The sequence below is a fragment of the Vigna radiata genome, chromosome 1 (assembly GCF_000741045.1).
Source record: "Vigna radiata var. radiata cultivar VC1973A chromosome 1, Vradiata_ver6, whole genome shotgun sequence".
In the NCBI taxonomy this organism is placed as follows: domain Eukaryota; kingdom Viridiplantae; phylum Streptophyta; class Magnoliopsida; order Fabales; family Fabaceae; genus Vigna; species Vigna radiata.
This window is the reverse complement of record NC_028351.1, coordinates 21,856,185-21,872,840: the sequence shown is the minus strand read 5'-3', so window position 1 is coordinate 21,872,840 and position 16,656 is coordinate 21,856,185. Positions and strand designations below refer to the sequence as shown.

Below are 16,656 nucleotides of genomic sequence, written 5' to 3'. Positions count from 1 at the left end.
AATAACAAAAAAATTTCAAAATTTTAATTCAATTGATCTAAGACAATCCAACTCCCTCAATATTAAATTGGATTAGATTAAGTTTAATATAAGAAAATTGCAAAAACGCAACCTAATGGGATACTGATTTAGTAGATTGGGTAATAAGTTTATCCATATCTTACCCCACCCTCAAACACCTACCTCTAATTTAATCGAACCAGTATTTTAGCATGTGAAATTTACATGATATATATTTATTTTATATAATAAAAGGATATAAACATTTTAAATATGTAACTTATATTTTAATTTAAATTATAACCAAATTTTTTTTTATTTATATATTAGTTGTATTGTTCAATTAAACAAATAGTTTATACTATATTACAAAGTTACGTTTACTGCTTAGATATTAGAGTTTTTGGTTAAAAAATATTCAAACAATTCGTTTATATTGTCACATTAGCACTTCACTAAATACTCAGCCCCTTTATTAATAAAAGGAGCTAAAAGGTTAAAAAATATACCGTAAATAGTGTACACAAACATACTTAGAAATAATAAAAATACTAAATAAGCAGATCTTAAAAAAGAAAAACAAAATTCTTGTGCAAAACCTTATTATTACATTGCCAATAGCATGAACTACTCTTGTTTGTTACGAGCAGCCCTTGCACGATGTCTCAGTTCAGCTCTTTTCCACCTAACAATCAAGTAACATAAGGAGAAGAGTGTATTGACCTGCACATAGAGAAAGATATTTCAAGTCAATCTTAAATGTGAAAGGGAAAAAACCAGCAGCAATGTAATGGTTATGTGATGGAAAGTACTAACCAAGATTATCATAGAAATGATAAGAAGGGGTCCAGACCAAAGAACTGACATAAATAGCCCACTGGGATCAAAGTAGTTCTGACCAGAGAAGCTTTTCCAGTTTTTACCCATAATTCTGTTCAGAGGCTCAGCAAGATATACACCAGCCACTGCATCAAACAATTTGTACTAAGAGAAGCTTCAAGAACAACCAAGTCTTTTCCCACAAGGGAGATTGAAGTCATAATGTTCTATTGTGGGAACAAAGAGGAAAGTTAATAGAGACTAGAACTTCAGAAATATCTGCAAGATTGCAAGCATACAAGGGGATGGAAAAAATTAATGACAGTTAGACCACATACGTGGCAGGGATTATAAACGGTCCAATCAATACAAAAGGTAGAAGTCACATAATGTTGATATAAAAGTGGGAGATTGATAGTGTTAAAATGATAAACAACTAGTCACAGAAAAACAACACTAGTTATCAACAAAGTTTAATAATACTAGGAAAAGATAAATATAGCCGTCATTGGGTCAATAACTACCACACAAATTTTAAAATTTTAATAGATTGCCCTAAAGATGGTATAGTGCATTTGCATCACTTGCTCTTCATAACCAAAGAGCTCTTGCATAAGAGGTATGTCGGATGTAAAACCATTCCTTGGCATCCATTTCTTTACAGTCTATTTATCAAGGAATCGTCGAGTTCAGGACATAGATGGTTAATCATGATACATAATGAAATGATATATCACTGCTTAGGCAATTGTAGATAACTAATATTGAGCAAATTTCACTATTATATCCTAAAAATCAGTAAATCTACGATATCCTAAATAGAACCTAATATTTCTTATATTAAACAGCCTTTGTTTGCATCATCATCCTCTTTTCAGGATTTAAATTTATAATGATTCTATGCAAATCCTGCCAATTAAGAATTTAACTTAATTTTCCCCAAAATGAAAATTGTCTCCGAAAATTTCAGGATCACATAAAACGTATGGTACAATTGTTTGTTACCCTACCATCTTTATAACTTGATTTCTTTTTATAGGCACAAAGCAACAATTTTTTGCAGAAAGATAGCAAACATCAAAGTAGAATAAAATTTTCTAGACTCTACTACTGAAATTTAAGTAAGATTCAACTTTTGTACTTTATGAAAGACGAGTCCAGCACATCTAAGACTAATGCAGAGAATCCGTTATGTTCATATTTGCTACTGTTAAACTAGATAAATCAAGAAACTAGGTAATACTGTATCAATCCAGTGAAATTACATCAACATTTCTTAAGCTCCTAATGCACTGCCCTTTATCAGACTAATTTTCTCCCCTATATATAATACATACTAACAAAATCTGCCTAGTCAGCTCATCCACGTTGTCCTACAACCTTCCTCTTCGAACAGATTCCTAAAGTTATGCCACTCGATCCATTATCTAAAGCAAGCCCTGTTAAGACAAAGTGTCCTAAAAGAATGATATATCATCAAATTGGTTATGAATGAGCTTGAATATTCAATTGGATTAAATGGGTACTGGATATAAATGATAATCCATCATCAAATTTCTCATTTTAAAAGAAATATTTACATAAATGATATGGAGAAATTTAAAATAATTTGAGCTCTTCACACTGCAAAAGAATATATTGTTTCAAGATGCTAAAATGGCTGGATTTTGTCCGACTAATTTGACAATAGGAGGTATATTTGCAATTCTAAAAGCATTAACAAGAAAAATGCTTGCATGAAGCCCAAAGCCAAACATAATATTGGACAGCATTCCTCTCATTTTCAGACAATTTGTGTGAGGTATTTTATTTCAGCTAACATCATCAAGCAAAGGCAAGGCACTAACTTTACTATTAGGAAGGATTCAAGGAAATCAACAAAATGAAACAAGAATTAGTCTAGCTGCCTCAAAATAAATAGATCAGTTTTAATTCAGCCTAAAATAAGTAAGGAATGTAACATACATGTCAAAAGGAATAAAAACATTTGAAAGTTCGTCTTCTTTCTAGAGATGATAACTACAAGCAGCAACACAACATGGAATCCTGCTAATCCCATTATCCATGGTTCCTGAAACAAAGGGTAAAAAGAAAAATTAGTAAACCAAAAAGGAGAGTTCAGAAAAAGAAAAGTGATAGAGATTGAACAATCTGAGAACAGAAAACACTGAAGGTCATGATTCGAAAACAAAAGTACATATGTAAATGTTACAAGCATTGTACACTAAGACAGCAGTATATAGATATGAAATCTCAAGATACTCCTGCCAAGAATCAACATGAATTCTCTTCCATTTTTCCTTTTCTATTAAGCTGACAAGACAAATACCATCATATTGTTTATAACCTTTGATAGCATTACAGATCCACTGATGTCCAATATGCAACATTAAAAGATCACAACAATAAAGAAAGGGTCACTTAGTACACCAAATTGCAAATGAAGTAATAGTTTTCGTACAATCATCCCCTCTTCATCAAATTTGAATTTGAAAATTTCTATCCAACTTATACGTATTCCAATAATCAAATATCACCAAACACAACTTCTAAAAAAATTCATATGATTATATCACTAAAAAATATAATAGCACCAAATGAGATCCAAGAACAAAATCATGCCACTCACAGCACAAACAAGCACTAAACATCTACCAATGGACGATGACATCAGGATAGAGACCACAAGAGAACATTTTCACTTTCTGATTTGAAATACATTTTCATCAGAAAAATTACTAGAAAGCCTCCCTTCAGTCCAGTAAATTTTTGTTTGAATTTTGATTTTGATAAGAAAAGAGAGGAATTGGTTTGATTCAATCTCATATTGCACTCTAACACAAAAATATAATGTGAAAGAGCAACTATGAATAGCAAATCTAACACAAAAGGTTGATGAAAGGTATTGATAAGAGATGTGGCTGGATACTTGACGAAAGAAACCATCTATTTAAATAGGACTAAAATCGCCCTCCTCGTATAAGAGAAGTTCAGACTTCAACACTGCAGCTGTCATTCAAGTAACAAACACCAGAAAGTCCTTATCGCCTCATAAATTGTAGGAAGTAACGCATTATGGTAATCACGTTGACAATCAAATTGAAAACACAAATCCACAATTCAAAGCTCAAGAAACAAAGAACATGAGCTTAAACTGAAAACCCGCAAATCGAAAATCAATATACAACAAACGGTGAGTTCCAAGAACAAAAGAACACGGAGCTTAAATTGAAAACCCACAGATCCATAAAGAAAGAAAGAACAAACACTAAACTAGAAAATCAAAAAAGAACAAACGGAGTTTAGAAAACCCAAAACTGGAAAGCTACCTTCCAGTCAATGGCATGGAAGAAACCCATGAAGTTATCATAAGCGGGGATAAAGCCAGCACGAATATCTGTTGAGAACTTCTGAACAAGATCTACCATAAGCTCCATGTGCTCCTCCATAGCAGATTTTAGTTCCTCCATTCTTCTAACACTCTAAATTTTTGTCTCACAAAACAGTGCAATACACAGATTCAACTCCTGTTTATACACTGCAAGAGGTTTTCTTACGCATGAACTTTCCCTTCGTCAAAACTGATATGTTAGTTGCTTTTTTCTTTCTCGAAACATTCTTTTTGGGCCTTTTATTGGATCGGGCCCTTGTCATGCCCAACAAAATAGATGGCTTTTGCTTCATACCTTTTTCCCGCACCTCCCATCTTTCTTAAATGACTAAAATAACCTTGTTAAGAAAAAAAATCATTGCACAAACATCTCTCAACCCTAAAATTTCTTTTGAATAATTAGTTTTCATTCAACTTATTATTCAACTTATTACGGCAAAACTTTGTTCTGCATCATGGTAAAATTTTTAAAATTTTAAATATATTTCTAATCTTTTCATTAATATTTTGTCCTTTTAAAATTTAAACATATTCCTTTTAAATTTTTCTAAAATTTAATATGAGTCTTAATCAATATCAATTATACTTTTAATTTGTAATCTACTAGCTAAAATTATAGTTCATGTATATATTTTTTTATCATTGTCATTAATAAAAATTTAACAAATATTTTTAAAGCTAAATGAAAAAAATACAATATTTTAGAATGTATTTAATTTATTAAAAACTTTATAGGACTAAATACACATTTTATATACTTGATAATATAAAACATATATTTTAATAATTTTCAAAATAATATTGTCGCTCATGAATATTTTGGGAAGTAAAGTGAATATTGATTTAATTTAACAATTTGAAGCAAAAGTTATATTATTTTAATGTCACAAAAATAGCAATGATGGTTCTTGAATTCACATTTAGCTTATTTCATGAAAACCCACACATCTAAAATCAATAAAGAACAAACATAGGTGAAAGAAAACCCAAATTTCAAAATCAACAAAGAACAAACAAAATGAATAAAACCTAAATTGAAGAGTTACCTTTCAGTCAATGGCATGGAAGAGGCAAAGCTTGCATGAATATTGAAACAGAACTTTTAAACAAGATCAGCCAGAAGCTCCTTGTGCTCTTCCATTGTAGATTTTAGTTCCTCCATTCTTCTAACTATTTGTTTATCTCACCATTTAATGTGGATGCAGTCTTAATTAATATCAATTATACATTTAACAAATTATTTTTAATTGATAATATAGAGGCTAAAATTATTATTCATATAAACATTTTGTGTATGCTTATTATCAACAAAAAAATCTTACAAATATTTTAAATGTAAAGGGAGGAAAATAATACAATATTTTTAGAATGTCATTAATAGATTTAAAATTTTGACCCAACACATTTATCCTCTAGATACTACAAAAATATATTCTTTTTGTGCATATTTTAAGAATTGAAATATTTTTTTTTTTGTAATTTAAGCATTTCAAGTAAAATGAATTTGATTTAATACCAAAGAATAGCATTTGATGGAATCATCAATTCACTTTTTTTTCTTATTTCTATAAATAAAAAATTGCAGTATGGCATGTGTGAAAATGTTGAATTTCTTCAGGCTCAAATCCTTACATGAATAATGTGATTACAAAATCAAAGTTTTTGATGATAAAAAGTATGGAAGGGGATTATTAGCATAATAGATGACAAATATTTGAATACAGCAACAATGCTAATAAAGAGTTTTCTTCTTGAACTTCATCATCCCAATTTATTCAAATAGAGAACAACATCAAACACTCTAACAAAAGTTACACAAATACAAACACCATATAAAATGAAAACATGTATGCAACAACTAAAACAGCCATACTTGAAGCTTATTTCCTTGTAGAAAGTTGCTTTGCCAAGCTTAGAAGCTCAAATATTTGAGATATGTAAGAGGCGAGTGCTCTTCAAGATGCTGAAAAATAACACAATGTGTAAATGAATTGTTGCTCTCAATTAATTAATTTAGTTTAATGAATTATATTTTTTTTTAAAAAAAAAAGGAATAAACTAAATATTTTTGAAAGTACAAACTATGAAGGATCATGAATTAAATATTTAATCAAACTTTTCAACAGGTTCTCTGAGTGATCTTCTTTATGAAAAAAAATTTACAAATTATATATTTTGTCCTCCTAAAATTATATATAAAGATTTAGTTTTATTTTTCTAAAAAATTTATTATTTTTTAAGCGTTTCAAAATTATAAAATCCTTTTCATTATTGACGAAATTGAAATTTGATAACAACTTTTAAAATAAATATACGTTTTGTTTTTACAAAAGAGAAATGATTCTTTAACATACTTAAATTTTTTACATTCATTTGACACTATCCTTATTTTCTTTTTACTCTCTTTTTTCTTCAAAAACTACAAAACTTTACACTTTTTAGACCATTTTATCTTTATATTATATGTCAAATGAATGTAAAAATATGTCATAGTATTATTACTCTTTACAAAATTACACTTTTCATCAAAATAGATGTACTGTCTTATAAATTAGATATATCACATTTATTATTTTTATGAACATAAAAGTACTAAAAAATAAAAAGAAAATAAAAAAATAAATATTTATAATTTTATAACAATGAAATGCATATTTTATCTTCACTGTCGTCAACAACTTCAACTCCACCAGTAACACTGATATGTTTATAATTTGAGAGGACTTAGTACTCAATTTTTATAGACAAAAACAAAATACCTATAATTTATAAAGGAAAAACACATATTACAAAATAATATTTTGAAGGTAAAATAATTGACTTTCATATGAACTGATCTCCATTTCAATATTCATTGACCAAAAGATTTATATTTTGTTATGGCTTTTTAAAGATGTTTGAGATTGGATACTATTTACAAGGACTTAACCAATAAGATTTAGATTTAGATTGAATATCACCTATGTGGGATAAGTTGTACATTTCAAAGCAAGCCAAGATTTAAAAAAAAAAAGAAGTTAATATTGAAATGGTAAAAAACAATGTTGTAGTTGAGTAGACTATAGAGAATAAAAGGAGAAAGTATGGAGGGAAATATTTCTGTTTTAAAATAAAAGAAATTGCATGTTAATTTTTATGATTTAAAAAATATACTTATAATTAAAAACGCACAAATATAATTAAAAGACACAAAAATAGAAAACAAATTAATATATAATATCAAATTATTTTTGTCACTTATGTTAAAGTTTATGTTTAGAATTTTCATTTTTCTAATATAATTTAAAAAATAAATTGGCGAGTCAATTTAATTCATCGTAGATTCAATTTAAATAAATTAAGTTTTTAATGGATTCCAAACTAAATTTTGACTTGTATCAAAATTTATAATCTTTTCAAATCTAATCTAATTAAACATGTGGTGTGCCGAATTTTATATATAGGTTTTAATTAATTTTTAAAGTTAGAAATGTTTGGATTTTAAAAGAAAAAACTATAAAAGAGGCATTCATTTTGTAAACAGAGTGATGAAAAAAAAATATATACTGTAATATGATGAGTTTTTCTTTTAAATATAAGGGTTAAATATTTTTTTAATCCCTATACTTTGTAACGATTTTGGTTTTAGTCCATTTTCAAACTAAGTTACAATTTAGTCCTTCAACTTTAGAAAACTCTGGTTTTAGTTCTTTTTACCAAATTTTTTTAACTTTATTTGCGGTTTCAAACACGTTTCATTATAGCATTTGGATGTTTACAATGTTTGACACATTTTTAAAGTTGAAGGACTAAATTGTACCTTAGTTTAAAAATAAACTAAAACCAAAGTCGTCCCAAAATATAGAGACTAAAAATATATTTAATCCTAAATAAAACATACTTTTCCTTCAAAAGAAGCAAACAGGTTTATTTGTCAAGTTCCAAAACAAAACAAATGCTATCTTTTAAAAAAAATGCAATAGTATTATAAAGAAATTTTATAATATTTTTAATAGATAAATAATTTCTTGAATATTATTTTAGTTAATAAAAATAATTAATATATAATAATGAGTTATATAGTGTGAATATTATGTTTTAGTTGTAATAGTGATACAAATCAATTTTTCATAACTAATCTCTTTTTATATCTTATGTACTCTTTAAAATATTTACATGATAATATAATTGTGAAAATTAATTATATTCAAAAATATTTTAATAATTTTAAAATTTAATTTAAAATAAAATAAATAAAAAATATTTATTTATCGTATGATTGATTTATAGTTATTACTTTTTATTATATATTTTTAAAAGATAATTATTTTTTAAAATAAAAAATAAAATAAACGATAATAACTATGTGAACCATGACAAATAAATAATTTTTATTTTATTTTATTTTAAATTAAATTTTAAAATTATTAAAATATCCTTGATTTAAAATTAAGTTTTTTTTTTAACAAATTTTTTTATAACTTAAATCTTGGTATACTGTACTAAAATATATCTACTAAAAACCCATAAATTAGCAAACCATATATATATAAAATGAAAACTGAATATTATAACATTATTACCTCTTAATCTACTTGCTTCATTTGCAGTTGGCGAATTTTACCGCTATTAAAGAACTTGAAATAAGCATGTCTCCAAGAACGATTAAATAAGATTGAGCCAAACACAATCCAAAAGCTTATTGTAAATCCCAATGCCATACTGATGTAAAATTCACGGTCAAATAGAGAATGTTCATGAATTTCAATGCCTGATTCTTGAGGTTCTTTAGACAGCCCATCATCAGTGCAAATTTTTTTCAATGGCAGTCCACAAAGATTAAGATTATCTTCATAACTTGAGATATTGAAACTTTGTAGTTGTGTGCTAGTTGGAATAACTCCAGTTAGATGATTATGTGACAAATCTAACACAGTGAGTCGATCAATTTGAGCAAGACTTTGAGAAATTGAACCAATAAATTGGTTTCTAGACAAATCAAGAAATTCGAGTGATTTCAAATCTCCAATATTTAAAGGAATTTTTCCAGTAAGATTGTTTCTTGATAAATTTAATGAAATCAATTCAACTAAATTCTCTATTTCTTTTGGAATTTCATCTGAAAAGTTATTGCTTGAAAGATCAATACCTTTTAGAAGTGATAACTCGGTAGTTTGGAATATTTGTTTTGAACCTTTCCACATGAAGAATGCCTTTGGCTGATAGGGCATCCGATTACCACTATGAATATACAAAAGACTTCCGTAACTTGAAAACGTCTTATTAACCATTGATGTAAAATTGTTTATACATCTAGGAATTTTTCCAGATAAGTTATTTAGTGATAGATCCAAGATTTGGATGTTTTTTAAATAACAAATTTGTAATGGGAAAATTCCATTGAAATTGTTAGTTCCCAAGCTTAAAATCTGCAACTCTTGCATTTTGCTCCCAATCCAAGTAGGGATATGTCCTGATAAATTGTTTTCTGACATATCAAATATCAGTAAATTTATACAGTGTCTTAGGGAGAAAGGAATCTCATGTGTTAAGTTGTTATTTCTTAATAACAATGCTTGAAGAAAAAAAAGTGATCCTAATGAAGTAGGGATCTTTCCTGAAAATTTATTATGGCTCAAATCTAAATAAGTTAATGACTTAAAATTACTCCAACAATCTGGTATTTCTCCAGAAAGATGATTATTTGAAAGGTCTAAACGACCTAATGTTTCATCAGAACCATTAGCACACATAAATGAACGAGAATATGAAAAATTATTATTAGATAAATCAAGAGACTGGGAACCTCGTAAAAATGGTGGAATAGGACCTTCAAATTGATTTGATGCAATATTTAAGTCAGAAACCGTCTTCTTTTCAGAAAAGTTTGGAATTATACCACACAGACTATTGTATGAAATGTCTATTGAAATGATATTTCCTAAAGTCAATTTAGCCCAAAACCACCTTGGAACCATATCCAATATTGTAGCATTTGAAATGTCAAGTTCAATAATTTCATTTTGTGTTTGCAACCATTTGGGAAATGTTGGACCTAATATGCACGATTGTAAGTATATGTAACTTAGCTGAAAAGGTGGGACCCAATTTTGGGTAAACGTCAAGGTTAATGAGTTGTCAGATAGGTTCAAGTAAGATAACTTGGATACATTAACAAAATGGTGGTCAGTGAACACACCATATAACGAATTTGATTGCATCTGTAGGTCCTCTAGAAGAGGTGGAAATTGAATGTCTTTATGAATCTCTCCATTTAGCATGTTTGTATCAACACACAACTTTTTCAAAGATGAGAATATTGAAAGGTCAGGTAGTGTGCCACTGATTTTATTCATGCTTAGATATAATTGTTCCAATGAATATCTAGCACATCCAGATAAGTGATGAATTATCATTGAAAATTCTTCACTCAAGCTATTATTGCTCATGTCCAATATGCGCAAAGCACATGCATTGCCAAATGATTTTGGAATTCCACCCTCTAGAAAGTTTGATCCAATTAATAAAGATTCCAATTGAGTTGGCAATTTGCTACCTTCTATTATCTTTCCATTTAATCGATTAAATGAAAGATCCAATGATTTCAAAGCTGAAAATGTTGAAAGGTCAGGAAACGTACCATTAATTTGATTTCCTTCTAAGTTTAATTCTTGTAGCGAGTATTTAGCACATCCAGACAAGTGATGTATTGTTGTTGAAAGCTCATCACTCAAGTTATTATCTCTCATGTCTAAGGTGCTTAAGGCACATGCATTGCCAAACGATTTGGGAATTCTACCTTCAAGAAGATTTGATGAGATTGATAAAGATTCCAATTGAAATGGCAATTTGGTACCTTCTGTTATCTTTTCATTTAATTGATTAAATGAAAGATCCAATGACTTCAAAGCTAAAAATGTTGAAAGGTTAGATAAAGATCCAGTAATATAATTGTCTGACAAATCCAAGTCTTGTAGCGAGTATCCAATGCATCCACTAGACAAATGATGAAGAATTGATGGAAGGTCTTCAGTAAAATTATTTTCTGTCATTTTTAAAGATTGTAAAGTGCATATATTCATGAAAGATTTTAGAACGTCACCCTTGAAATTATTAAGTGAAAGGTCAAGGTGCTCAAGAGAATTCATTGCCATGCCAAAATGATTGGATACAGAACCCTTCAAGTTGTTACCAGCAAGGTCTAGCTCAACAAGATTGGAAGTGATATTTGTCACCCACTTGAATATCATGGGTGACGTGAAGGTGTTTTGAGAAAGATCAATGGCCAAAAGGGAAGTAGAAAAGTTGAATTTGGAAGGCCTCGATGAAAGGATAAAATGATCAGAAAGACTACAATCAATTAAGCGTAGCTCTCTTAGTTTTGGTAGCTTTTGCAGCCAACTATGAGAACTAAGACCATATATGGACCTCAAGTAAAGATGGGTTAAAGAAATGAGATTAGACAACCACTTACCCCCATCGTTGAGAACTCCATCATCAAGATAAAGCTGTTGTAAGTTTGAAAGATTCCCAAGTTCGGATGGAATATTTTCTTCAAAAGAGTTGGAGCTGAGGTCAAGATGTTCCAACTTGGAGAGATTTCCGATTTGGGATGGTATATTTCCTTCAAAACGGTTGGAGCTGAGGTCAAGATATTCCAACTTTGAGAGATTTCCAAGTTGGGGAGGGATTGAACCCTCAAGATCATTCCCAGCTAGATTCAAGTATTTCAAATGAGAAAGAGACCCAAACTGACTTGGAATTTTTCCGCCAAAATAGTCCCATGAGAGATCAAGGTATCTCAAGTTGCTGAGAGAACCAAGAAACTCTGGGATGTTTGAAAAATAATTATGACTGAGGTTCAAATACTTTAATTGTTGCAACTCAACCAATGACTCGTGGATCTCTCCACTGATATAAGGGCCTGATTGAGTTTCATCATAATCATACTCACCGTGAAGGTCGAGGCTAACGACATTAGCAGTGAGGTTGTTGCAGCGAATCCCTTTCCATTGGCAGCAATGAGCAGTGGTCCAAGACGAGAGCATGCCATGGGGATCATGAAGGGAAGCTTTGAATCGGAGGAGTGCTTCCCTCTCCCTTTCTAAGCACTTAATCTCATGCTCACCACCAACAACCTTGAATGCCACACACAGCATCAATATTATCACTTTCAAATGAATCGGACTCATCATTGAGAATTCGGTGCTAATCATCACAAACACAAATTCTTGAGAATGTATCAAAAGAGATGATATTGGTGAGGTTAGCATTCCCCGTGAGCCATATATATAGCATTCTAGATTAAAATTCAAAATAATTATACAAAAAATAATTAAGACTTGAAAAAAGTTTCAACTCAAATGTATATGCCATTAAAAGTTAAAAGTATAGGGTGTTAAATGTTACTCACTTACAACTATTTTCTGTTTTTATATTTCTGTCCTGTGGTATACTACAATTTAAAATTTTCATTTACTATTTTATATTGTAAAAAATATTTATTATATATCTTTAGTATAATCGTTAAAAAGGTTAAATAAATTATTGGTAGATGTGTCTATTGATCTATTTATTAGTTAAAAATGGTTAAAATTAGAGCTGTCAAAATGGGTCATAACCCGCAGGCAAATTCGGCTCACCACGGGTTCGGGTTGAATTGGGCTTGAAAAAGTTGTAATTTTTTTAGCGGGTCAGATTTCAACTCGGCTAATTTAAACCCGGCTCATGCGGGTTGAACCCATGGTAGGCCGGGTTGGCCCACCAACCCACATACCTAATTTTATTTTACTAAAATTTAATTTTAATTTTTTAAAAAGATATTTATATTTTTTTTTTGTTGAAAAAATTATTTAAGTTTCCTATTTTCAAAATTAATTAAGCACTCATGTTGAAGTGAAATTTGAGAGTGAAATTTGTTTAGATTTGAATTATAAAAAGTTTGTAATTTTTTTATTTTAAAAAATTTAATTAAATGAACCAATGAGCCAACCTATTTATCCACCAATCCGTGGTAGGTCGAGCCGGGTTCAAATTTTTTTTATTACTAATAAATAAGCCGGATTGGATTGGCTCACTACATGACCAACCCGTGGTAGACCCGGTCGGATTACCTATTATGAAAGCTCTAGCTAAAATAATGTTTTTACAACTTTATTAAGAAACAAATATCTAAATCAGTTCTATTAAAAAAATTGTACAAGTTATTCTTCTTTCTACAAACTTTTTAAGTCGTCACCACTAAAATATTTAATAATATTTTTTAAAGAATTTTTTGAGTTTCTTCATAATTGGTAAAATAACATCAATTTCCAAGCATAAGTTGATAAAACATATAACTGCAAAACAAATAAACCAATCAAAATTAAAAAAAAAAAAAAAGTGGACCACAACTTTAAAATTAACAAAATTATAGGAAGATGGGTCAAAAGTCGTCTAAAGGAACCAAATAAGACTTTAAAATTGATTACAAACTTTTATATATTATTATTTATCACTCAACTTGGTGCACAAAGTACTTTTTTATCATTTTTTTATTTTTTTAAATAAATACTACTACTTTTAGTATCAAATCATTTTTTATTTTCTTATATTACTATTAATTTTGTAAAAAAATATTTAAATATGCTTAAAAAAGTCTCACTAAAATTTACATAATTTATAAACATTTTATGCATAAGAAAATAGTGTTACATACTGAAGATTTTTTCCAGTTGTGATTTTATATGTTTAATTGAATTAGGTTCGATTAAGTTCGGATTAAACTAATTTAAGTCGGTTAAGATCATGAGTTTAACAAAGTCGAATTTAAGTTAAATTATGTATGATCTAGTTAATTTTACATCAAGTTTGATTGGCTTAATATAATTTAAGTCGAACCGAATCAAATTTAAATTTAAATATAATCTAAATAAGATTATATATTTAGATATTTTTTTCAATATAATTCTACAGTGGAGCCAAACCTTAGCTAGTTTCACCTTTCTTGCAACATTGAGAAATTGCAGCATAAGTACTATTCTCATAAACACCATGGACCAGATCTATTATCATCCTATGAATGTTTGGAATATATTTTTACATATTTATCCTTTATGTCTATTTTTAATTCTTTATTTCTCCTTCGTTTTTTCTCCTTCGTCGGATTTTCATTGATGTATAAACGCATGACCTCATAAAAGAACAATGACAATTTACCACATGGATACTTATTATTAAATGAAACTGTAATCAAATTGAAAATTTTAAAATTATGGGACTACACTAAAAAAATAAATAAATTTGTGAATATAAAAAATTATTTAACCTTTAAATCTAATTTAAAAAAGAATTAAATATGTTTTTAATTCTAAACTTGAATACAAAATTAAAATTTATTTATATTTCAAATTTTGATATATTTATTTTTCAAATTTTAAAAATGAATTGATTATATTTATTTATTTTTAAAATTTGAAAATAAAATTATATCGACAATGAATTCAAATTTTGCATCTAACTTAGAAATTAAAAATATATTTAATTTTTTAAAAAAGTAATATAAATAAATGATTAAGTTTAATCTAATTTGAATCTAAATTTAAATTGGATTAGAAAAGTCGAATTGAATTGAATTCAGTTAAAATAGATTTGAATTAATGAAAAAGAATATGAGAAATAATTATTCGATAAATCAAGAAATGGAACCTCGAAGAAATTGAAAATAGGTTAAAAGCTTTTTTTTGTCCCAGTTTTTGTTGGGAAAATTTGAAATGGTCCCTATGTTTTTTTTGTATTCAATTTGGTCCCAAATAACGTATTTAGTGTTCAATTAAGTCCTTTTCAGTAACACCGTTTAAATTGTTAACGGTGAACTGTCCAGATGTGTAACTGCACTGTGAGGTGTGATTTATTTGCTGAGTTGGAGTCCTTTGTGGCATTGTCTGTTAGAATTAAGATTTTTTTTTAAAATATATTTCTGATTAGGGTTATTATTTTGGGAATAATGAAGTTTAAGCTTCCATGCCTCTGTTCACCTCTAACACAAAGTAGGCTCTATTCCTAGTTGAGAAATCCGACCATTAGAAACCCGAATCTTCCATTCCATTTAATTGAACGAACATCAGGATTACACTTACTCATTTCCTAACTTCCAATAATGAAATCAACCCAAATAAAGCAACAGAGGAATGAGAGGATTGGTCATCAACCATCAATAACGACACTCAAGTCACCATTGATGGTGTTGTCTAGTGGCTAGGGTTAGGGCGTCGAGAGCCATTGTAGTTGGTGAGGAAAAAGGGCTGAGCCGCGGTGGAGGGTTTTCCTTTCGTTGTAGATGACGTCGGCGGTGGCCTTGGGAGGAGTCACGGAGGGCGTTTCCTTGCGAAGACGAGTTCGGAGGTGGAGCCTGACGCTGTGGCTGGCTGTGGTGCCGGTAACACCTGTTGTCGCAAGTGAGCTCGAGACTTGTGAAAGCAGGTGGTTTTGGTGGCGCCTTGACCTGCGACGTGCGGCGGCCGGCGTCGTTCTCGAAAAAGGAGGGGTTTCCTCCCTCGCACGAAGAGGAAAGAAAAGGAAGGTGGAGCGATGGCCGACGACGGGACCAACGGTGAGCGGTGGATCTGACGACGGCTTGGACAGCGACTGGTGGCGGCTAGCGGCAGCCCTGGTGACGTGTGGTGTCGCCGGCAACGTTATTCACCGCGAGGGAGGGAAACAAATTTATTGCCAAAATAATAACCCTAATCAGATTGAAGGATGATACTTAACTTTAATTTATTCCCAAAATAATAACCCTAATCAGAAATACATTTTAAAAAATCCTAATTCCAACAGACAATGACACAAAGGACTCCAACTCAGCAAATAAATCACACCTCACAGTGCAGTTACACATCTGGATAGTTCACCGTTAACAATTTAAACGGTGTTACTGAAAAGGACTTAATTGAACGCTAAATACGTTCTTTGGGACCAAATTGAATACAAAAAAAACATAGGGACCATTTCGAATTTTCCCAACCAAAACTGGGACCAAAAAGAGCTTTGAACCTTGAAAATATTGAAAGATTGGAAAAAGATTCAGTAATATGATTGTATTTCAAATCCAAATCTTTGTTCACTTTAGTGGATTTAGGGAGAGTAATTGAGAGGATTTGAGAGGAATTGAAGTTAATTTTTATTGTTGTTTATTTGAATAGATTTGAAGACAAGTGAGAGTAGATTTGGAAGTAAAATTTGTGAGAATTACTGTAGGATTTGATTTATGTGACAAATTAAAAAAATTTACTTCTAAATTCACTCTCACATATCTCCAAAATCTATTCAAATAAACAACAAAAAATTTATTATCAAATCTCTCCATTACTCTCCCACAAATCCACTCAAGTGAACAAAACCGTAGTATTTAATACAGCCACTAGACAAACTATGATTTGATATAGAACCCTTCACAGAAATATCACGAATGACGTGAAGATGTTGTA

The 16,656-nt window shown here is 29.6% G+C and overlaps 2 protein-coding genes across 2 annotated transcripts; both read right to left on the bottom strand.

Moving 5' to 3' along the window:
• Window positions 1–415: 415 nt before the first annotated feature.
• On the bottom strand, window positions 416–4,406 carry LOC106765251 (transmembrane protein 18). Its single transcript, XM_014649808.2, has 4 exons — window positions 4,149–4,406; window positions 2,785–2,890; window positions 817–965; window positions 416–723 (listed from the first exon to the last, which is right to left on the bottom strand). Exons 1-4 carry the CDS (start codon window positions 4,287–4,289, stop codon window positions 628–630), a joined length of 492 nt encoding a protein of 163 aa, XP_014505294.1. The 5' UTR covers window positions 4,290–4,406; the 3' UTR covers window positions 416–627.
• A 4,369-nt stretch (window positions 4,407–8,775) lies between these two features.
• On the bottom strand, window positions 8,776–12,381 carry LOC106759306 (LRR receptor-like serine/threonine-protein kinase GSO2). Its single transcript, XM_014642423.1, has 3 exons — window positions 9,858–12,381; window positions 9,339–9,408; window positions 8,776–9,178 (listed from the first exon to the last, which is right to left on the bottom strand). The coding sequence occupies exons 1-3, from the start codon at window positions 12,379–12,381 to the stop codon at window positions 8,776–8,778; spliced, it is 2,997 nt and encodes a 998-aa protein (XP_014497909.1).
• Between the last annotated feature and the right edge of the window lie 4,275 nt (window positions 12,382–16,656).

What these genes read in the sequence shown, in the direction of transcription:
- LOC106765251 (XM_014649808.2), bottom strand. Translation starts at nt 4,289, where the DNA reads ATGGAGGAACTAAAATCTGCTATGGAGGAGCACATGGAGCTTATGGTA. An exon ending in TCCATGCCATTGACTGGAAG is followed by an intron (nt 2,891 to 4,148) that starts GTAGCTTTCCAG and finishes CCTTTGTTTCAG; the next exon opens with GAACCATGGATAATGGGATT. An exon ending in TCATTTCTATGATAATCTTG is followed by an intron (nt 724 to 816) that starts GTTAGTACTTTC and finishes CTCTATGTGCAG; the next exon opens with GTCAATACACTCTTCTCCTT.
- LOC106759306 (XM_014642423.1), bottom strand. Translation starts at nt 12,381, where the DNA reads ATGAGTCCGATTCATTTGAAAGTGATAATATTGATGCTGTGTGTGGCA. An exon ending in AGAAATACCAGATTGTTGGA is followed by an intron (nt 9,409 to 9,857) that starts GTAATTTTAAGT and finishes ATGCCCTATCAG; the next exon opens with CCAAAGGCATTCTTCATGTG. An exon ending in CGAGTTATCACTTCTAAAAG is followed by an intron (nt 9,179 to 9,338) that starts GTATTGATCTTT and finishes TGATTTGTCTAG; the next exon opens with AAACCAATTTATTGGTTCAA.